Source organism: Nyctereutes procyonoides, unplaced genomic scaffold, assembly GCF_905146905.1.
Source record: "Nyctereutes procyonoides isolate TBG_1078 unplaced genomic scaffold, NYPRO_anot_genome, whole genome shotgun sequence".
NCBI lineage: Eukaryota > Metazoa > Chordata > Mammalia > Carnivora > Canidae > Nyctereutes > Nyctereutes procyonoides.
The window spans coordinates 3,613,719-3,638,078 of NW_026575155.1; the positions used below are offsets into that span (position 1 = coordinate 3,613,719).

The 24,360-nt window shown below is 37.8% G+C and overlaps 1 protein-coding gene across 7 annotated transcripts in view; it reads right to left on the minus strand.

Annotated features, from left to right (window-relative positions):
* GRIK1 (glutamate ionotropic receptor kainate type subunit 1) overlaps positions 1–24,360 on the minus strand; it is a 358,854-nt gene that overhangs the window by 31,754 nt on the left and 302,740 nt on the right. For 4 of the 7 annotated variants that reach the window (XM_055313529.1, XM_055313527.1, XM_055313533.1 and 1 more), the window contains 7 exons: positions 22,938–23,045; positions 20,353–20,397; positions 15,239–15,352; positions 13,236–13,439; positions 12,345–12,568; positions 6,448–6,566; positions 2,130–2,347 (listed from right to left, as the gene is read on the minus strand). In XM_055313529.1, coding sequence (XP_055169504.1) covers positions 2,130–2,347; positions 6,448–6,566; positions 12,345–12,568; positions 13,236–13,439; positions 15,239–15,352; positions 20,353–20,397; positions 22,938–23,045 — 1,032 coding nt within the window. The remainder of the gene's footprint in view (positions 1–2,129; positions 2,348–6,447; positions 6,567–12,344; positions 12,569–13,235; positions 13,440–15,238; positions 15,353–20,352; positions 20,398–22,937; positions 23,046–24,360) is intronic. The other 3 variants (XM_055313531.1, XM_055313528.1, XM_055313532.1) reach the window with 1 other exon arrangement.

Sequence of the window (24,360 nt, forward strand, 5' to 3'; positions counted from 1 at the left end):
TGGGATGCTTATTGACTCATCATTTGCCTGGTGACCTGAGAGACCACTTTAATATGGTGCCTCGTTTTCGGGGTCAAGGAGCAAGCAGGAGCCCTCTCTGAAAAGGCCTAGGAAGCAGAAGTTGTGAGTAGAACATGACTATTTTAGGGAAATGCACTATCCAACATACTTGTAATGGGCCCTGCTGGAAAAATGGGGACCAGCACCCTTTATATTCAAGAAGCATGTGGGAAGCAGAATCAGATCAAAATGAGGCTAAGGGATGCTTTGTGAATACACAGGCTGGTTGCATAGTAGTAAAGTCAGGTCCATTGCTTGTGCAAAGGGTAGCCTCTTACTCTTCTATATTTGTTGTATACATCCAGAAGGCAGTAGATTCTTCTCTGCCTCTACTTATCTACTTCTCGAAACTTTAAAACTTTTTGATACTGGTAAGAGAGGCAAATCATTTCAGATATTTTTTCAGACATACCCAGTTCTACTTTGGCAGTATCCCTTGGTCCTCTATGCCTTGCAGGTAACTTTCCTGGTTTCTGACAAGTGTCGTGATGAATCACTAGCTTGAGGTAAGCTCTGTGTTTTCACACTATTGATTTTACGAAAATCCAAGCTTTCATAAACTTGGATAGCCATATATTTAATGTCATTTGTCCTTAAAACAACACTTGTCTAGGGAAGAAATAATCACCACACTTTATACATTTACTGAATCAATGATGTATTTCTTAAAGTGAAAAGAATGTTTAAGAATCACCTTTTTCTAACATAGAGGAAAAGCAAATCTTAACTTTTCATGTTACTCTGTTTTGGGTAAACCTCTGGGTAGACTTTGCTCTTAAAGTAATTTTTATTTATCAATTGTTATTGCTAATTGGTACATAAAATTTACTGCATAAGTAGTACCTATTTTGGTGAACCAATACTGGTATACAAAGAAATGTTCCCTTTTTTTTCACCCTTAGGTTTTTTTTTTTTTTTTTTTGGTTCTAAATTAATATTCTTCAGCAGTCTTTGTCTACTCAATCCTGGGGTGACAACTTCATTTTTGGTCTCTAGGTAAGAAACAATGACACAGTGTTTTTTTAGAGTTTATTTTGGTTGCACAGCTGTTTTTCTTTTTTTTCTTCACATGAACAGTTACGTTTCAAAAGAAGGCTCTAACTTATCCTTGTCTAACTTCAAGTCTGTGACTCTGAAAGATAATTTAGCTTCTGGAGATTTTGTTTTCTTCATTAGTAAAGTGAATGGCCGACCGTCATGATCTCTAAGGTGATTTTGCTATCTCTACAACTCCCTGGATCTATTGAAATCCATTCTTCACACCCCCTCACCCTAACCCAGGAGAGCTACTGTATCTGGGATTTCATAATAGAAATTATAGAGGCTTATTCTATAAACAAGGCAGAAATCAGTTGCTTTACTCTAAGTAAGTAATTAAAAAGAGTTGAACAATGAAATGCACTTGACAATAAAACTGTATCACTCTAACTTAATTCTTCTTTGGTGCTTTGGAAGGCACTCTAGGCTATTGGAAAGCTTCAGGCCACAATGAGGGGCACTGTCCTTATTGGTGCAAATACAATATTTGACTGATGTCCCCTGGGAATTCTTTTTCATTCTAAATCTCCAAATAAATTTCCATATCAACACATTTGTTATCTTCTTCTATCTCATTAAATACAGAATATAAGAACAAAACAATGATATTCAAGTATTCTGTATTCTGATTATCAGAATTTAGATTAAGAAATCTTTATTTTATGGGTTCCATGCATGAGTGGTTAGTTAATGGTGGTTGGGCTGTGTTCAGAAAACAGCATTTTTTTTTCTAGTATAAAGGGAGAAGATATTGATCTGTAGATCTGAGTGTACTAAATTGGGGATAAAGGGAGCAGAGAAATTGCTTTATGCTGACTGCTGAGGGCACATGGGTTCCTTGTAATGGGAGTGTGTCATTATAAGTCTTATTAAAAAAAAAAAAACCCGCCCACTTTCTTTTCTTTTCTTTTCTTTTTTTTTTTTTTTTTTTGCTTTTTTCTTTTCTTTCTTTTTTTTTTTTTGAGAGACTTTTATTCCACATTCCCTTCTCCTCAATATGAGATAACCTTTGAGAATTGTCAGTTTCTTACCTTGAAGAAGGTCATTGTCGATCCATCTCTGACTGCCCCATATTCTATCTTGGTTTGCTTTGCCAGATCATCTGCTGAATCTATGGGAGATTCCATTCTCTCTACTGTCAGGAAGGCAGCCAGATTGGCAGTGTAGGATGAAATGATGATTAAGGTGAAAAACCACCAAATCCCTCCAACTATTCTGGTCGATAGAGCTTTGGGCATCAGCTCTGATCCTGTGATGTTATCACCAGAGTAAGAGTGTTAAACAGAGTTAAGAGAAGAGGGAAGACTCATGATTTGACAGTAGTCTAGGGAGATAATGCATTTTTATGACATAAAAGTTAGAAAGCCATTAAGGACTTACTCTTTTGTGTGTAGGTGAAATAGAAGTATGTTTTTAAGAAAAAAGATCAAAATCTAAATGATCTTTTATCACTAATTGCAACTATTGCTTGAAATATAATTTATCAACATCTGATGGTATTAAATGTTTTAACCCTGAGATATTCCATGTCTAAAATTTATGGAGTTAGTTTAATTGATTAAATTTGGGTTTGTTTGCTTTTGTTAAAAAGTCAATTGCAAGACTACTTTGGGGGCTTTATTAAACCATATGATACAAATCATATTGTGTGAAATAAAATTTTACAGTCTTTGTACAACTATGGAAGCTTTGAAACACTAAGTTATTTTTGTTTAGGATTAAAGAATGTGAGAAACTTTTAAAAGATTAATATTATGCCATTTGTCATGTGTGCTTTAATAAAACTTTAGGATTTTACAATCAAATTAAATAAGAGAAAGCCACACTTGACAATAGATGAATAATTTTTTCATTGTTTTATGTTACTTTTAAAGTCAAAATTATTTTTTTCTAATGTATATTCTTGTGTGATTGAGAAGAATATATTTACTGAAAAGCATACTTGTGTCCTTTGAAGTGCTCATTTTTAATTATACTTCACAGACTGGCCTTTTCTCAGGTGGAAAGGGGCCCTTCCTGGTAAACTACATTTTTAGATGTCATCTGACGACTATTATTTGTGAAAGATAACATGGGGAAGCACTTAACCTGTTTATCAAAAGATGCTTTCTCTATAAAAGAAAAGGTATATAGGTCAAGTTTATTTACACAAAGGGTAAACATTTGTGATAACTCTCTAGCTCAAAGATGTTGGTCAGTCTGAGCTGTAGATGTCTATGAATCCAGTAGTAGGATTATAAAGGGGCAGAAGTGGGTATGCAATTCTACTTCTACTTCTACCCAATTCTACTGATTCATGGGTGGATTTTGGCTACTCTGATTGCCTGAAATTCACGAAGGATTCTGTACTTAGAATTTCCTCCATGAACTTAGAGGCATAGTGAGTTTAGATGATCAATTAAAAAGCGAAAAGTACAAAAATCCTAAAGGTGAAGTACAGCAGGTGAAATACCTGGTTTCAAGGACTCTTTCACTATTCTTATTGGTTGTTTTGAAGTCTCGTAGTTAATGGCTTAAGATGGAACAGAGAATTGGAGTTTACCAGTCTATAGATAAATGAGTTTATACTCAAATTTAATCTATAAACAGACACACATATTGCTCATGAAATCAAAGCCAGCTCAGGGCTCATGATAAGCAGATCAAGGTTGGCAGAATTTCTGGGCTTTGAATTAACAGATACATTTTCCTAATGCTCTTAGGTATCTAGGAGCTTTATTCTCTTTCAATGAGGTAAATTGTTTCATTGCAATTTCTATTTCCTTCTTTGGTTTGTTTGTTTGAATTTGGGTGTGTAATATTACACAGATTTATAATAGTTTCCATTAAATTGCCTCCAAGGATTTAGTGGGATAGTTTGTTGCTGTTGTTTTAATCTTGTGGTTTAATGGGATTTATGTGCCTGTGGGTGTCTGTGTGTGCTTAATGCCCAAGGTTGTTTCATATCTTTGTACTTAATTGATCTAGCAGCCTTTTGGCAGTGTGATATTATTTAGATCTTTAGTCAGTTATCATTAAAATACCATTTATTTCATAAAATAGCCATGAGAAATAAGTAATACAGTTAATAGATATATTTTCATAGCTTATAGGTATAGATTTTCTGCTGTAAATTTATCCTTATGTTATTTGGTTGCATTTGTGAAGAGATAAGGTAGTATTTTATTATTTGTGTAATTATGTAGTATGTGGCAGCAAAACTAGACAGATGCATGGATAACCAACCTCTGACAGGTAGTAAGAAATAATATAAACTCACACCTATCATACTTTAAAGTAAATATACTTTTGAATGAAATTTTCTTGGAAACTAAAAAATAACAAGTAGAAATCTACTCAGATTACATTTTAAACCCTTGGTATATGGTATGAATTAGATTTCTTGACATTTCACTGTGTTTTTTATTTTCACACAGTTTTATGACTTTCCTGACTTTCAACATTAATTGAAATATTTGGAAATGGCTTTCCTCAAATAGAGATGATTTGTTTAAGTTCAGAACCAGAGAGAATGAAGTTATGAAAGCAATAAAAGTCGAGTGAAACATCATTAGAAAATATTTGGGATGAGAGACAATACTTGCTGAAGTCTCTTTAGTGCCTTTTATGGCAGACATGACAGCCAATCCTGATCCAGACTTTGCTCACGCTCTGTAGAAAAGAGAAAGTCTGATCATCACATTAAAAAAGAAATGAAACAAAATGGTTTCCAATTGAGCACAGTGACAAGCTTCTGCTAACAAGAGAGAGCACAACATTTGATACAGAAGTTAGCTACCTGGTCCAATGCCACACGCTAAGGACAGATGCACTAAGCAGTCATCACTACCACCAATTTGTATATGACAATATTTGCCTCAGCTGACAAGTATTTTTAAACTTCTTGAAAAACAAGCAGAGTCTGGTTGGGGCTGACTGTCATGTACCCAAGGTAGTGGTAATTAGCAGACACTGCATCCCACAGTTTGCTGTGGATGATGGTAAACTCCAAACAGAATATGAAAGAAAGTTTGGGGAGGTGGGTACACTCATATGACACAAGGCAGTCATGGACATATATACCTGCATGGACTTGCTGTATACTCTGGGAAACCCACGTCTATATCTTTCTCTTCTAATGGTGCAGAGAAACAAGCTATAGGGAAGGTGTGTGTTGAGGGGACAAGTTGATCTCCTTATTCTTTGATAGGAGTTTCTCACAAGATAAATGCTCTCAAAATTAAATGCACTGGTAAAGCACTACCTGGCTGCTAGTGGGTTTTCCTGCACGACTTATAGTTCTATGCTACACTCTAAACTTATGGAGTTATTTCTAGTAAACTTGGTGCTATGTCTATACCTATTTAGCAATGACTGCATAAACTGCTGAACTGCCTAATGAACTGCCACTTTTCTCAAATATTTGGTATTTTTATCTCTCCCTCTCATTTGTAGACACAGAATATAAACATTTCAAGTAGTATGATAAAAACTCCCTCATGAGAAGCCTTGGGTTCACCCCCAAGTAACAAACATGTTTAATATATATATCTTCATTGAATTTTCCTTTGCCAATCTATTCTGCATCTTATTGTCAAATGAACAGATTATTCTAAATATGGCAGCATCTGTGACTTATGGTTTTCTTAAATTAATGCATTTAATCTTGGGAAGTCTCTTCTAGACCATACGCCTAGAATCAAATCTGAGGAAAGTCCACAAAATACCTGGATCTCTTCCAAAGGTTAAAACAACTCCATCTTCCCTCCCCAACAAAATAACGCCTTCCCATCATAGGAAAGATATAAAATGCATTACATTTCTGTGGTTTGAATTTTATTTCCTCGACCTTTTACAGTTTACTGTTGCTATGGCTACCAATTGAGGGATATTGTAAAAAATTACAAGCTAGGATGGGTCCCATTAGGGTCTGTCAGGGTGGTAATTAGGTGGCAGTTTTAGGTACTGTCAGCTATTGGAAAAAATGTAAGCTGACTTAGTTTTCAAAGAACGCAAATTCCACTCCTTTCAAACCCCTGACTTGCAGAGTTATGGCTGACAAGGAAAAGTCTGATACTTAATCTATGCAAATTTGTAAACAATTTCTAAGTTCTTTTAACCATTACTTTCTTCTAGGAAAATTTGTATTGCTTGATAGAAGTCCTGTTTTAGAAATATAGGAAAGAGGTTTCATTCAGGTCACATTTTTATCTTTGCTATTTTTAGAACTGACTACGAAATCAGGTTCTATTGTTTAATTCCTGAGATGGTTTTTCAGTCTATCCTCTAGCTTTATGGTGGAGTTTACCAGCAACAAAGCTTGTCAGCAGACTGTGGGATGCATGTGACAAAGATGGGCAACCGATGTACCTTGCTGCATGAGAGCTCCAACTCCAAACCAGAAACTGTTTAGTAAAGTAAAATTGTTTTCCACCACGTCTGAGTCAGGGTTGCATGGGTGGGGGTTATACCACTCGTAGGGTGTAAACCTGCAGTAGTTAACAAAAACAGTTTGTAAACATCAGATAAATACACTTGGCACCAGCAAAACCTGCTGAACAACGCAGAAAACCCAACAATTAATGGTGAAAGCATCAAACCCAAACAGTAAAGGCCATATTCAACTTACACCTTTGGTGGGCAAGCTTCAAAGGAGACATGAGACATTATATTTACCAGACTTCTTATTTCTAGGCAAAGTGCTTTGGCCGGCTGGAATTGTACTTCTCTGACCTATGTCTACTGAATTCTTCTGAGTTTTTATTCATTCCTATTTTACTGAACAACTAGTTGGACTGTAAAGAAAGGTTCACTCATCCCAAGTATTTACCCCATCAAGAAGCAATGTCCGCTATGTACACTGGTTACATACCAACTATGGTTCAAGATATTGTGTTGCTAGATGCTGGGGGACACAAAAAAGAGGTAACCTGCCTTCAAGGGGCATCTATGGACAGGTGCTTAAAAGAAGTATGTGGCTTAGCAATTTCATAATGCATCGAAGGAGCTGCAAGGGTAAGAAGATCAGTAAACAGAAACAAGGTCTAGATTTGGGTTATATTTAATTTTTTAGGATACTACATATATGGAAAGAAAAATCATAATCTTTAAATGGAGAGATGAAGTGTATATATATATTTATATATATGTATATATATATATATATTTATTTATTTATTTCAGTAGGCTCCAAGCCCGACTGAGCCAACCAGGTATCCTGAAGACTTGAAGTTTAAACTTGAATAACCTGGTCCAGAGACAGGCATCAATGTCAACTCCATAGTATGTCTCACTGGGGAGTTTTACACTCAAAATTCCCTTTGATTTGTTTTTAACTTATTTATAGAATGATGGACTATATTGTCATTTGATCAGCAGCCCTAATGAGTTAGGAAGTCGATCTTGAACAAGTTCCTTAAACTTTCTGGCCTCGATTTCCTTATTTGTAAACAAGAGGGAATCCAGATATCTCTGGGATGTGTGAAAAGAAAAATCTGGGAAACTGAACCCATTTTTGGTCCCTTCTGTGTTTCTAAACATCTATCTGATCTCTATAGCCCCAGGAGTCACTCGCTCTGTGGTTATTTTGTAGGGCTATCTTGCCAAGGGGCACTTATTTCCCCAAAGAGACATTAGCAGATGCTCTGCAAAGTGATCTGGAAATGATTTAAAATGCAGTAGTTCTCAGCACCGGAAGCTTTGCCATTTGCCATTGGGTTCTTTTAATGCAAGCAGGAGCGTCAGGGTAATGTTAAAACCCCATAAAACCGATGGGAACATACGGAAGACTCTCCAGCCATAAGGTTTTAGCAGTAAACAATAGCAGGTTGCTGACACAATGGGGAGAATCGGGATTAAGGTGAATATATTATCTATAAGGAAAAGCAGGGCACACTGAATCATGCACAAAGAACTGGGCAGACAGTTCCTCTTAATGAAAAAGCATTATCTAAATCCTCCCCCCAACACCTTCTGGAAAGTGTACAGTGTCTCCTCATCAAGTCTTAGGGGTACCGGGATAATAGCCTCATAGTTTCCCCCACAGTAATGGTATCTAACTCATTACTGCGCCTCCTCCACAGCTGCAGGGCACATGGTGCAGCTTCCTGTGAAGCTCATGACTATAGCTGTAACCGACAATGCCATGCCAATACATTTTAATTACTGTTTCAACAATATAATTAAGTTCTGAATTTATACACTCTTCTAACCATAGTGGTTTGCCGAGCTGAAGAAACGAATACCAATATTAATGAACCCACTAATTGAAACAGTATGCACAGTAAAGATGCCGTTACTTAAACAATATCGTTGTCACTAGTACAATAATCCTGAAATATTAACTGCAATAAGTTAGGAGGCTCATGCACTCAAAAGAAGGAGTTTTTCTCAACGGACTGTAAAACCGGGCAACCACTAACCCCCCCTGATGTGCAGGTATTTCTTTCTCATCTCTCCTCTGATCAGTGAGCTCCGCACTTGCCTCTCTGAAATGCTGCTTGTGGTCTTGTGTCAGTGTTTCATACTTTGCAGTTCTGAGTGAACAATTAATCTAATTTTCTAAGGCAAAAAGGAAACCCGTTTAAACAGCAACGTGATTCTTACTGCTTTGCAAAGATATTTTAGGTTCTTTCTTTCCAGGATTCTGAGTGATTTGGCATTGGACTGAAAAATATTAAGTGTCAGTACGATGCTGTGCTGTAAGACACTGGTTTTCATAATGCAATAGACCTACCTGTTGACTGGATGTAGCTATTTCAGCTTGAATTGCCCAATGCCTGTTTAAAGATGGTCAGTGTGACAGCAGAGTCAGCATCGGGAAGGCTGGGGGAAAATTAATATATGACCTGCACCGATGATGTTCTGAAGCTGCTATTCCCAATTGATACTGAACTTTAGTAAAATGATGGAGAAAGGGACAAATGTGCTTAGAATCTGTGTTAAAATTTGCAAATAAAAGAGTAGCATTATATTGAAATGTAAAGATTCATTTTGGGTTTATGTTTATCTATGCCAAGCTTTTACTTGAATGGAGATATAAAACAATCCTCAGACTGAAGATCTCTAATTAAGGGATTCTCTTTATGACCGAGAATGGATATTGGGCTGCCTCAAGGAGAGGGAGATCCGTTCATCTTTTAAAGGGCAGCACTCTGTTGGAATTTGCGATATAACTGTTGGGTTTGTATTATAGCTTTAGTGTTACAGTCAAAGGTTTTCTTGATTTTTTTTTTTTTTTTGCCAAATGCTGACTTAAAAAATATTTATTTTTAACAAGACAAACATAAATCATATAATGTAAGCAGATGTGATATCTAGATATTTTTTATTTAATTGTGCATTCATGATGGACATAATTCCTGGAGGTTAAATGTTTTTCAAAAAGTAATTTAAAAAATGTTAACCACAGAACAAAAACCCTGACATGCACATTTGTAGCATTGTAACTAAACAAGTCACAGTAACTTAAACGTTTATATAGTTTTCCTTAGTTTGTCTAACTGTATGAATTCAATTCAGTTTAGCAAATGATTTTTAAACATCTATCTAGTGAAAACATTAGCCTAAATGCAGTGATGGGCTTTATTTTTTTTCCCTTTGAAAGGACATAAAAGGATACACTGCAAAACAAATTCAAAAGCCTCTCTAGAGCTAACAATGAGATTAACTTTTTTATTACTGCTTCACTAATTCTGAAGGCAAACCACTAATGTGGCAACAAAGCTGCTTCACATCTTAGCTTCTTGGTACAAAGTGACCAAGTGCATGGTCTGAACTATGATGGTGGGAAGTAAAAGTGAATTGGCACATCTATTCAACAAGGATTTTGTCTTTGGGAACCACCTCCAAAATATATTTAGGGGTTTTATAAAGTAGAGGTAGAAATGGATTCAAGGGTATAGAGATGAATGTAGTTGAACGTATGATCCCCATGACGATGCACCTGTATCCTGCAGGGAGTTGTTTTCCACATTCCACCACCTTGCTGTTTGCAAGTATGTACTTGCACAGCAATTCCACTTTTCTGAGACTCAGAATGAGAGGAAAGGCAATGAGAAGGAGGCGGCAAGGAGAATAAGCTAAATAAAGAGCTGGTTTATAAATGGTCCTGTTGGTGAGTAGGAATTTTGAGTGGATAGTATTGATCGGGGGGGAGGGGCTGCTTTCTTAATAGAATGAATAGAAATAGAATGAAGTCAGAAAATACAGAGCTCTGGGTCACTAAGAACTGAGAAAAACAGTCAAAATAAGGAGGGGAAAAAAGCCTGAATGTCACACTATTCTGATATATCCTGATGACAAAAAGAAAGGCAATTTAAAGGCACAGTTAGGGTCAAGTGTATAGGGGTACTTTCACCCTGTATGCTTGTGAGAACTTTTGGATGCTGCTGACATGTTTTGTCTCCCATTGGCTGTGATCAAATCAGTATGATAAATAACCTATTTGGTCATCAACATTATCTTATTCTACTCATCAGCATCACTGCCTAGACAGACCAACAGACCCGGGGATATGGAAATTCACTTCCCTCTGCTGCTTAGATTGCTCTGCTGTCTCCAATATCACCCAACAGATGTGTGCCCCAGAGCAGAGGAAGGGAACAATTTTCTTATTCGTTGTTAGAATGACAAGTAGTCATTTATTAAATAGCCATTCTACAGAGGTATTCATTTCACTTAGTGACCAGTAACAAGAAATGCATCTCCAAAGGTGAGCAACTTATCTTTTAAAACTCGATACCCCAAGCAACATCTTCTTTAGTTTTTTAAAGCATGGTCTCCATCCTGGTGCTATTGACATTTTGGGGTAACTCTTGTTAGAACTGTCTGCATACTGTAGGATGTTTAGTGGCATCCATGAACTCTACCCACTTTACATCAACAGCATTTTCCACCCTCAGTTGTGGCAACCAAAATATCCAAATGCTACCTGAAAGATAAAATCTCTCCTAGTTGAGAACCACTGATTTAGAGCACTAAAGTGTCAAAGCATAATATTACTTCACATACAGTTAATATACTATCTTCTGGGGTAGGACATATAGAAAGAGAGCCTTGGTCATTATTTAAAATAGCTTAATACTTGGCCAAACTTTGGAAAATAATCTGGGATCTGGTAATGATACACTTTATAAGGTGTGAGGTATGGAGAAAACATTTATTTCATAACGAATGTATAAATACCCACATGTGAAAGAATCCATTCATTCAGTTTGACTATATGGGTGTGCCTCATGGATCTTTGAGTCTTTTCTAGCTTGGGTTATTCTCCCAAGCTTGCTTTATAATTATGACAGGGGAAGAGTCACCTGGCATTAATCAAAACCAGAGTGGACAAGGACAGAGAGATGGCGTGAAGAAATATTTCCTATAGAAATTCCTGGAGGGAAAACAAAAATTGATCAGGGGAAAAAGTTCACTGAGTTTTGTTGAAAGATGAAAAAGATTGAAAACAAGTGGGGGACATACAAAAGCAATTATTTTTTTACATGGTCTATCTAGGGATATCAAATGTTTAAGCCAACAGAAAGATAAAATAGCTGCGTTTCAAATTCAGCATCAAAGGTGTTTAGAAAATATAATATACTGAAAGGTATAAAAAGCCTTTGAAGAATTGTGTAAAGTGGAATGGTTAAATATAGAGTTATCTTAGAAAATAAAACCTAAGCTGAATCATCAGTGGTAGTATAAATATTTCATGCCTCTAGACTCTACATGTTAGTAATCTTTCTTTTCATAGTTATTTCTAGAATGCTCTTTAACTCTCTAAAGTTTTTTAAAATAAATTTTATCAAATTTTCGAAGTATTTTTTTTTGTTCCTGAGGATTACACAATCTTGTTTCACCCCCATATTTATTATTTGCTACAATAGTTCCTAGCTAACTTTTTTCTGTTTTGCATAATGGAATATTCCAAGAGTCAAGTATCTGGACATTATTTTACTCTTCCTGTTGAAGCATTTTAGATTTACTAGCTGAGTTGTTGCTTTTGTTGTAATATAATTCAGGGAAAACAGGTAAACAAACATTTTATGTTGTCTGAAATACTATGAAAATTAATATAAAAATTATCTTGTTGTCTTTTAAAAGTACCTTTATAAAAAAATTAGAAGATACTCGTTTGCAGTGGCTTTTTGAGGAAGAACTCGACAGAATGGAGCACTAGGCAAAACTAAAATAACACTTTGAAGTTCTTAACCTATGTTTACCTCTAGAGCATACATGCCAATCTGAGACTGACCTAGATCAGTAGTTCTCAAACTTACCTTGCAATCACAAAGAGTACACAACTGACTCCCAAGCAGGCTAAGAGCACATACATCCAAATGTCAGGAGACAGGGGGTTGAGGAAGGAGAACACTCCTGGATTGGTACCATTGGGCTTCCTGTAGAGAATGCTGATGCCCAGTGTCATGAAGGGCTTGGAGAAGTCAATGACCTTCTCCCGAACGTAGGTAATGGTAAGAGGAGCCACTGCCAGGTCAGCCTTCTGCAAAATCAAGTTCAAAATCATTGTCTTAGTTGTCTCGCTTCTCAGCAAATGTCTGGACTATATTTCTGGGTCCTCCTGATCTATATTTCTCAATTCCAAATGTTTCTCATGCAAGAAGCTTCTGTGATAATTGGCTCTAGTATGAAAACAATTGACTTCCACAGTTATGCTTGTGAAATAGTATTTATTAGCAAAGAGAAACCAGAAAGTATGAAATACACACACACACACACACACACAGAGATGTATATATATTCTGGCACTGAATGAAGGAAGAAACTAGAGGAAGATGTCTTTAAAAAGGGCATGTGAGCAGAACAAGGAAGGAACCATTTGGTCATAAAATCAGCTGAGAAGATGCGGCTTTTGCTCTGAGCTGCAAACTGTAGAAGTGTTTATCGAATTAAAGAATTATTCAGGTTTATTCTTCAGCTTGATGGATGGACCCATAAATTTTTGTCCTCAATTTGTGTCCTTACTTGCCCTTCTATGTAAGCAAACTCCATTTCCTTGTTGTTTTCTCCGACTTTTTAAGCCATTATTAGAATTCATAAAAAGGTAACATTTCTTCTGACATTGACTCAATCATTTTTTTCTCTTTTACTTCTTGCTAAGCATTTTGTCAGACACTTAAAACCCATATATGAGATATATTTTTGCTTACATGATCTATAAGTTCTTTGACCATTCCATTCCACTCTCCTTTGTCATTCTGGGCTCCATATTTGCCATCGGGGACGAGTTTGACATCATAAATGAACCCCAAGATGTTTGACAATTCCTTCAACAGATCCAGGCAATACCCTTCAAATCTGTCATTTCCATATAAGGGCTTATCAGATTTCCTATACATAACATAGGGTTCTTCCTATAGGAAACAAACCAAATACAAAACCCCTGTTATAATGGCAAGTAGAATTTACTTATATAAGCTCCATCAAAGTCAGAAGGTGCAAAATATTTGAAAATGATTATTAAGATTTCAGAGAAAGGAAGTTAGTTCCTCACCTTCCTGCCTTCCCTAAACTCATTTTCCCTATGCCCTCTACCAATACAGAACATTTCCTGTATTAATTTCTCTCCCTCTTCAGTGTGTTGTTAAGAATGTTTTCCTCTGCTGCTAAGGGCAGGGCTGTGAGTAAATAGTATGACAGAGACACAGTCACATTTGAACTTGAGGTCCGGCAATGAAGGACCAGAAATCTGAATGTTTGGTTTTCATCTGTCTCTACTCCCAGACTTTCTTTGCATGACCTGCACCCTCCCTCTTGGCTTTTACATAAGGGCTTTGTCTACTAAGAAAAAGGAAATTTAAATCAGCAAATATATCCTCTTGCTTTTCAAACTTTCTATCTACTAAATATTCTCATTTCCTCATCTCACAGTTAAATTTCATCTCAGTTTCACTATTCACTTTTATCTACATATTTTGGTTGGTTTCCTTCAGGGTATCTTATTCAAAGACTATTTCTATGTCTTCTTATATTACCAGTTCCATTTTCTTATTTGAACTCACCTCACATTTCATATTTGGTAATTCTTTGCTTATACTTTTACATAATAAATCCCTATTCTATGAATAATGGACATTTCCTTACAACCGTGTATCTTTAACCTTATTGTCATTTGGCTAAATGAAAATTTATTTTATTTTATAACATTATAATAGTTACTGCATTACTGATATGTTCTTTTACTTCTCATTATACATTTTCTTCAGACATTTAAGACCCATTTAGGCTTATCCTCAAACAAACTAATAGAAATAGAAAATTCCACATTTCTATGAGATAGTTGCTGAGGAAGTAGTCACCAGAAAAACAAAACCATTTTTATTATGGATGAACAATTCTCAAAAGTTAATGGGCTGAATCAAATAAAGCAGGAATGTCTGAAAGTGAAGATTTTATAGGTGGCCTCTCCTGTCCTTGATTCCTTGGGTTAGGATTGGAAAAGAGAAAGAATGCACAATCTGGGGATATACCATGTCTGGATAGGGGTATTATCAGGGCTCTAATAGGAAGGAGGAAGTACCCTTAACTGGCCTTTTGAAAAACTTCTTAGTAAAGGGGTTATTTATAAAGGAGTGATCAAGGCAAAGGGAGCCAATAGGAATGAAGGTGGGAGGAACGGTGGGGTATAAACATCCAGGGACCAACATAATCAGGAAACTTATAGCACTTAGGGCTAAATCAGGTAGGAGGAAAGAGTGCTCCTGGAGTCCAGGACAGCAGAGCTCTGGAAGCAAGATCATGAACAGAATAGGAGCTGTGGTTATGAAGGACAGAGGTTCTGAGAAAACCATTGGAGGCAGGGGAAGTAATGTTCTTATTTCTCTTTTTTTACTTCTTTAGTCCCTTGCCAGAATCTCTCCTCAGTTGAAACCAATCAGCAGCCAGAGAGCAAGGGAGACTAGCTGAGTGGGGCCAGAAAGTGGGAGCAAGACAGAGCTGAGAATGGATTGAAGGTGGGAGATATTCAGAACATTGATGGAAGCTTCTAATTTAACGCAATTATGGACATATACAAACATAAATTTTTCGTGTCCTAATTAAAAATAGACATTTGCAGACAAAGTTGTTGGCATGAAAAAGATGCTGAAGAATTCTTCAAACTCTAGGGTGGGAATCTGGATAAGATACCCTGAATTCCACATAGTCAACTTACCAAAATGGTGGTGACGATGAGCGTTCGGTTGGCTAGTGAATCAGTGATATTGTTGGACCTGTCTTTGTTGCCATCAGTCATGTTAAGCCCACTGTTGGAGTTCCAAATCCCAATCTATACGGAACACAATACATCAGAGGCTGCTGGTTGTCAGTGACCCCATTTACATTAAGGAGTAGCCCCTTCTATACCAGGAATGGACATAAAAGCTTAGAGTCTGGGGAGAAGACACCAGGGCATCACACTGAAGCTACTCACTGTGGGAAAATGAACAATGAAGGAATGAGTGTGCCCACGGGACAGGGAAAATTAGTGTCATTTGAGATACAGTAGGGAGAGGTCTTTTTGTTTGTTAATTTATTAAACTCACTATTCTTTTTTAAATTAAGAATTCTTAAATGCAGATTTTTCTTCCAATATGTGTTTGTTGAGCACCTATGCTATGCGATACCTTGTTTGAGGCCTTGGATGACATAACAATGAATCAAAGAGACAAAATTTTCTTCTCTAGTGGAGCTTACATTCTAGTGATAGAAACCTTATGTTGCCAAAGTGGTACCATTGGTGTTTCTAAAATTGATAAAGAATGGGATGAAAGGAGCAAGGTGGATGATGGAGAGATGGGGCATATATAAGGGAAAAAATAAATGGAAGAAAAAAAAAGTGTGGATAAATAGTAGACTAAGTTCTGATCCTGTCTTCATTGAGGAGCCAGTGCTGGGCAGGAGTGCCTGCCATGAACTGTAGTAGCACTGCTCATACCTCTGTTATGGGCTTATCCTCTGTTAATCTTCTGTTTACTTGTTATGTCTGTGCACTTGACTATGAACTCCTTTAGTGAGGGTATTCTTTTTTATTGTTTATTGATCTATCACAGAACCACTCATGGTGATTAGTAGTCAGTGAAACCCAACGATATTTTAAAAAGTAATGATTTATGGCTTTCTCCAGTGGCCAAGTCACTCCTGGGTTAGACGGCCCTAAAGAAGTACATTGATTTGTTTAGCTTTTGGAGGAAGTCAGGAGAAAAGCCTCAGGGAAATGAACTATTTATCTGAAGCCTTCTGTAGGCATTTATTGCCAGCCTGGTGAGACAAACGGAATGCAGACATATTTCAGAGCCAGGCAAAGCCAACAACTATGTGACCTTGGGCAAGCTGGTAACCTTTCTCTTTCTGAGCTTTGGTTCTCTAACCATAAAGTACATCATCTGGATATTCAGAAGACCAAACGAGAAGATCCACATGAAAGTGTTGGTAATTGTTAAAAGCTACACATTGATAATAAAGGGCATTCAAATAACTGGCCCAGTAACTTCTTCAAGCTTGCCCTGTTGTGAAGGATTTTGGATTGTGAGGGTGTTATTTATTTATTTATTTATTTATTTATTTATTTAAATTTAGAGGCAGATGAAGTATAGGATCCATGAAGGGCAGGGACACTTGAGGAACACTAACACTTGGACAGACTCTGGGATGGATGAAGTAGACCTACACTTGATCCCTGAACACATTTTCCCAATGGGAGGAATGGGAGGAACACATTGCCTGCCTGGGCAGAAAGTCTTGCAGACAGACTTTTGTCCAGATCTTAGCTTTGCAATGTCCCAGCAATGTGATCTTGGGCAAGTTCATTAACCCTGCTGTGCCTCAATTCCTCATCAGAAAAATGGAGATAGGAGGGCTTTTTTGATGATTAAATATCACCAGTGGGAATGTTAGACCTCTTCTTTCCTTTTCTGTTTCTTTACTTAGATTTATTGCTTAAATACAGCAGCTGGAATTCATTTAGCTTGACAAATACTCTTTTAAGACATGTAAATTTTTTGAGGAAGTTTCAAGGACTATCACACATTCACACATCAGTGTGAACTATTTCAATGTCACTCTTTCCTTTCTATACTTAGTAAGAGTTAGTTGGCCAATGAAATAAGGAGACAGGTCTAGGTAAATGGGGGCTTTGGAAGTATTTTGAGCCTGACTGTAATGAGGTTACTAGATGTAGGCTTGGGTTGTAGGACAAAAGCTCTAATAACCATTCAGTCTTTCTACTGTCAAGGGTGATGCCTGTCATAGAACACACACAATGCACATAACATCTTTATGTTGAAGAATCTTCAGATTTCCTTGGTTGTCTTTAAACCCAGGAGAGGAGGACAACTTTTTCTCTTCTCTCTTCTCAACCTGTACCTCTTCTTCCACTTTTTTGAGGCAAATACCCTTGTTTCTAGGAAATATAACTCAGGCTAAACACACTTGGAGTCTATTGGTTTTCATCCAAAGCTATGCTTTAGGTTGTAAGCAATTGACTTCGAACTCAATGAAGGCTGTTTGTAAGTTGGGCTCTGGCTATACTTCTAATTAAAACTTGACTTAGGCACTGGGGAGAATGGAACCTAACTTTTAATTAAGTAGAAAAGTGGAGAAAATAACTGTGTTTATAGCCAATTTGTTAAGTAATGGAAGGTGTTCTCTTTAACTAATTTCTATTAATGTCAAGGGTGTATTTAAGGGAACTCTACTAATATTTGAAAATGGCAGTGTTGAACAGCCTCACAATATCATTCTCTTTAAACATACAAACTTGAAACTGTAGACAAATGCACTCCACAGCTCAATGTCTGGCTTTTATTTCTTTTGCCAGCCCTGCCAAAAGTAAGGAGGTCAGATACCATTGCTGCAGCATTTCCAGTCAACTGGGTCCTAGAGTCCCATTTAATGTGAACTTTCTTTCATAAGATGAGAAAATGGAGAATATTTTTTTTCTTACTATTTGTGTAACAGAGCTCCCTTCAAATCTGGACTAAAAGAGTATCAAACTACAGTCTTGACTGTAGTCAAGGTTATTCCCACGTTATTCCTAGGAAGTAGACAGTATACATATGCAGTTTGAATGACCACAGCCTTCGATTTCAAATTGTTTAATTAGCAAAACAGAATTCATGTGTGTGTGTGTGTGTGCGTGTTTTGAAGCTAGTCAACTTACTTTACCTGTTAATTAAATAGACACATCAGCTTTTCAGAAGAAGTAAGATCTTATGAGTCATGTGCATTGGGGGGCGAGGGATACAGTTATCCAGATGCCTAGACATCTAGCATTTCAGTCTTGTTCTCTGACCTTGGAGGAGTGCCTCCAGGAAGCAGAGCCTCAATTTTCAAACCATAGAGCAAAAGCAGACAGCAGTAATTTACCAGTGAGAAGTAGCAGAGGGTGGATCAATTATTCGTGGGGAGGAACACTCAAGAGCTAAATTGTCTGGTCCTGCCTTCTTTCACTTTGTAAACGGGCATGTGGGAGCAGCCATTTATTATCTAGGACAACCAAGGGAAGCCTCTGAAAATGAGTGCCCAAATGACATTAAGCAAACTTTTTTTTTTTAAAGCGACACAAGAGGGTGTTCAGAGGGTGACTAGTATCCGTTTTCCAAACCTACCGAGCGATTCACGTAAAGTCAAAATCCAACATTGCTGAGTGAAATATCAAGTATTTAGGAAAGAAAATAACACTTGTCTGTTTCTTGTATCATGAGACTTATGAACACATATTCACAGACTTTGCAAAGATCGCTACATCCTCTTTTGGAAAAAAATTCTGGTGGACTCTTCTACCCTCAATACGGTCAGCATGCAAAGAGCTTTCCGAATTTGAATGTAAGTCTTGTTGGAAAGGGACAGTAGGTCTTACGTGCTAGAGCTCAGGTTACTGTAAATTGTTGATAAGAAGTCAACGCAAAACAGCACATCACAGTATATGCAACTTACAGTGTGGGCAATGATAGGTCTGCAGGAAGGAAGACACACAAAGGCATGGAGCTGTATCCCAAGGAAGTGTGTGCGGGTAATTATTGCAGTTTAGTGACAAATAGAGGACATTCCCCTCCCCTGCATGTGATTTCAGAGCTTGGATTCCATTCCCTAGGATATTTGGTTTGAATTAATTCAACATTGCATAAAGTGCCTGGAGTCTCAAGCTGGATTAGTGGAATAAGCTTCTTTCTGGGTGCCAGTTAGGTTCATCTATTTATTAGCAGTGAGGAAACCAGATTGCCTTCTTTCTCTCTGCCTTTGGTAGCCTGATTCATTGAAGATTAAAACAAGGTTATTAAACCTATGTGTTTTAAACTTAAAAGGACATTTTTGAAATCATCTACTGAGTACTACCAAGAGAGAGACAAGCTTTTGGACCACAGGGAAAGACTGTTTACACTCTCCATGACCTACGTGATAATTTGCAAGATAAAAGTGAACCTGACAAAACCCGCTCAAGTCAAACAACCTGAAATAATTCAAGTTGCATCTGTCAATCAGATATTTTAGCAATTAGGTTGAGGGAGTGAGAGAGAGAGAAAATGAAAGACAATGTTTGCATATCACTGGGATGTTTTCCTGAACCAAATGTTTTTAATGCCTAACATTTGCTTATACAATAAATCTGTGCACATTCATTGACAACATGATACTGTACAATAAGCTATGAAATAGGAGGTGTTAGAATTTACAAGATCATCTCATTTCCCTTCCAACATCTCTAATGTTTTTGTCCTCTGGAAACTGGTTCTGAAACGAATTGCCAGACAATATGCACTGACAAAGATCCTACGCAAAACAAAGCTAGCTCCTAAGAGAATGGAAATTCTGAAAATGGCTCCTGTTTTATGGTGGTGACACTGAGGGAGATGTCTTATCCTGGCCTTTTGAGCCTTAGCCTATCTGACTAGTCTGATGGATCAAATCTACTGCTGTTTTCATGCCCCGTAGGGAAAATATTTAGTGATTTGAGAAGAAATATAAATGGACCAGTGTCTGCCTCTATTGCAGTAACCTGCTTTCAGCCCTTACTGGGATTGAGCCTGCTTGGGAGAAACAAAAATAACCGAGGGGGAAATATTTAATCCATCACTACTTAATCCATCTCAGGCTGTTTTCAATTCTTGGGTCATGTGGTTGCAAGACAACATGTTCAATCACCCCGTTCTCCTTTCATATCAACTGCATCGCCTCTAAACCGCAATTAGGAGATCTACAGGTCTGGCAAAACTGCAGAGGCCCAGGCCTCTTCTCTGACATTCCCCACCCCACCCCCAGAGGGCCTGCAGTTTTTGTCCGAGTACAAACCTTCTTCCACACTTTATATAAGTGTTTAGACACTTCTCCAGCAGCCTTGGTTTTCGGAGGGAAAAATAAAAATAGCACTTAATTAACATGGAGCATGGAACCCAGAAGGTATCACGGTGTGTGAGTGCTCAGCGTATGACATTCCCCACCCACCGTTTGGAACCTCACACGGTCATTCAACATGAAGCCTGAACAGAGACACAGCAAAGGGATTACTAAGCACTTGGGTCTCACAGAAGTTACTTCCACTTGGTAGTACAGCCTGATGTTCACTTTTCCTTTCCCATACCAAGAAGAAAAAAAAAAAAGATATAAAGATCTTTTGAACATGCACAGCTTTGCTGCAGAGTGAAAGGGTCTTCATCATTCTTTAGAAAGGCCTGTTCAAGGTATTCATAAACAGAATCAATCCTCACATGCACGCAGGCACACACACGTTATTCCTAAGCAAGAAGAAAGCACGCTACGCTTGATGACATGGTCTTTGATTATGGGCCTCCAGGCAGTAGGAACTTGAGTGGAAGTGAAAAAGTGGGCTTTTTCTAACAATTTTCTCTGTGGACCCCGTGAGAGGCTGACATGAAAAGATTGGGCATCTCCTCCCGTGGCTCCTGAGAGAGATGGGCTGGCTTCCCCAATGCCTTAAGGCCCAGTCATTCCTTCTAGGAATGGAGCCCAAGTCACCTGAGGAAAGAAAAGTTATTGCAAACAATGAAGAGATAAGAAACAAATCGAGAAAACACTTTCATCTAATTTGATTTTGCCTTTGATGGAAAAACACCAATGGAGTGTGCATACTATTGCTGCGTATAAAATAGCTGTGAAGGCGGAACGATCGCTCCATCTCTTTCATCACACATTGGAGCCAGAACGATGTTTCCTTAACAGCTTTTCTTCCCCCTTCAGTTCTATACATTAACAGGGTGGAGGGGGGAGAGAGGCATGCACAGGGGAGCAGACTTTTTTTTTTTAAACAGCCTTTAGAGGCTTTCAGTTCCTAAAAGTATTCTTTTCTTTGGTGGCCACAGACAGGATGGAGGTGAGATGGGGGCCCTGTGCTTGGCCAGACATGTTAAACTAACAAACCAGCAAATCTAAGTGAAGAGAACCCAGACAGAGAGAGAGAGACAGAGAGAGAGAGAGAGAGAGAGAGAGAGAGAGAGAGACAGGGACAGAGAGAATTAGTGATGGAGAGAGAGAGCCAGGGAGACCCAGAGAGAGACAAGGAGAGACAAGTAGAGAGAGACAGAGACAGAGAACAGAGAGACAGAGAGCCAGGGAGAGACAGAGAGAGACAAAGAGAGACAGGTAGAGAGAGAGAGAGGGAGAGAGAGAGAAATACAGAGAGACAGAGAGCCAGGGAGAGAAAGAGAGACAAATAGAAGGAGAGAGAGAAGGACAGAGAAAAATTCAGAGAGACAGAGAGAGAGAGAGAGAGAGAGAGAGAGAGGGAGAGGGCATTTTCAAAAAATGGGAACCTGCTCAGATGATGCGTACCCTCAAAGCCACAAACTAATTATTTTCCTCAAACATTTCCACACCAGTGGTCACCATCTATTACATTCGGCCTAATTAATCTTTGTTTGTTTTAATTAGGCTATTTGGGGATGGGACATAGTCAGGACCTTTTAAAAAAAAATGTCTCAGTTAACAAAAACAACAGAGCAGAAATGGAAATCTTATCTCATTTTAAAAATCAGCCCCAACATTTCAGTGAAGTGACTGGTTGCCAAACCCACTCTTCTATAGGAAACATACCTTCTTGTGCACTACAGTGAAAAAAAAAATGTTGGATTACAGAGTTTTGGATTTCAGATGATTGTTTTGGGTGTTTCAAAACCCTTTTTTTTTCCTTTAATGTCCTAAAGGGCAAAATCTTCACAATATAAGTGTTAATTAATTCCAGCACATAACTGTGAATAATAAAATTAGTATAATACACTGTGGAGCCAAATTCTATTATTATTATTATTATTATTACCATCATCATTATTTAAATAGTCCACATTTGCATTACTCTAAATTAGCTAACATGGAACTTAGAACTTTGTGAGATTAAGAATTGCAACTAAAATAATCCTAAAATCAGAACCCAGCTTGAAAATGCTTTTTTTTTTTCGGTGTATTTCTTCCTAAAATCAAGGACCCAGTAAGCCCTTTCTCTTCTACTTTAGTCTATCCCTCTATCAACCTCAAGCACAAATGAAAATTCACTTCTGAGTAAACCTGGACACCATTCCATAGATAAGTCGATGGCAAACTCCTTGTTTTCTAAGTCTGAACTCAATTTCCAAAAACCTTTGAGAGGTGGGGTGTCATTAGCCCCATAGGGCCAGATGCCATAATTATGCCTGCTTTATAAACCAAGCACTAGATAAATGTTAGCATTGCTATCAAGGACATACAATTTCAGAATCTAGCGTGTCAGCATCTATCAGCAGAGCAGGGGGCGAGAGAGCTAGAAAACTGGACATAAATGGACATGCTAAGAGAATCATTTTGTCAGTCTGCTCCTTGTAGGTGCAATTAAAATGCTTGAACAGTGCTCCTTATTTTATTCTTAAATTTATTATTGAGCAGGTTACCTTTTCAGTTCCTTCCTCTTTGAGGCTAATAATGTCCAGATCAAAATCCTTCCTCAAACCATCGGTTTTATTGAAAGTGATACGCCCAGTCAGGCCATCCCAGCGAGCCTATGGACAAAAGGAACGTGGCATTACTGTTTCACACTTATCATAATCCTCGCACCATCAAAATGGTAATACCTCAAATTCATCACGGTATCCAATTATTTGGTTTCATCGTGGTGTTAGAAAGCGTGGCATTGCTTCAGCAGCTCGATGGCAGGACACGTCCCCATTTTATTAGCACTCATTTATTTTGTGAGTCCAAATGTCTAAAATCAGTCAAATCTGTGACAGTGACAGTTTAAATGGGCAGTGTGGAAGGAAAGACTGTAAAACAGTCTGCACGAGGAGTCAACAAAGTCTGGGAAGCCTAGTATTCTGTTCTCCAAGGTCAAGTCAAATCCCTTTCAAGGTATTGCCCAGGGGAAGCATTGCCTCCCCCACTTTTTTTTTTTCACTGTGAAAAGGGTATAAATAATCCAGGGATGTATTAACGAATTTTTAGAATGTTCAGGATTTAGGTCTTCCGATGTCATTTGGCTTAGTTTCCTGTCACTGCTGTCGCAAATTATCACAAACTGGGTGACTTGAAACAACAGAAATTTATTCTCTTATAGTGCTGGAGGCCAGGAGCAGACATCCAAAATCAGCAACACTGGACAAAACCAAAGTGTCAACAGGGCCATGCTCCCTCATGGAGACTCACGGGACACTCTGTTCTTGACTCTTCATATTTCTGGTGGCTGCCAGCAGTCCTGGTCCTGTGGCTCTATCTCTCCAGTCTCTGCCTCTGTGGTCACATTGCCTTCTCTTCTCTGCAGTCTTTTTACTTGTCTCTTATACATGCGATGACACTTAGGGCTCACGTAGATAATTTAGGATAGTCGTCGTATCTCAAAACTCCTTAATTTAATTATAAATGCAGTTTTTTTTTTTTTTTGCTATGAAAGATAACATTTACACATTCTAGGGATTAGGACATGGATATCTTTTTGGGGAGTCATTATTCTGCCTACCACATACATCCACATCATTTTAAAAACTAAAAATCACAGCAGTCTCCCCTTCACAGAACTCACACTGGACATCTTTGGTGGTTTCATTAAATAAAAACTAGTGGCCCCGGAATTTCTTGAGCTTTGATCTCTAGGTGATTTTTGGCAATCTTGACTAATTTGAGTTGGCTTACAAATGAGGATAGAGGGGGACTCAGTCTTTTGTATCTCCCTAGCTGTTTTTTTTCTCCTGACTTTACCAAAATCACTGGACATTTGTAAAATGAGAAGAAAATCCTGAAAGATATACTCTAACTGCTATGTTCACACCATGTGTACTGTTGACTCTATTTACCCACTTGGCCAAGAGTCAGAGCAAAGAGCAT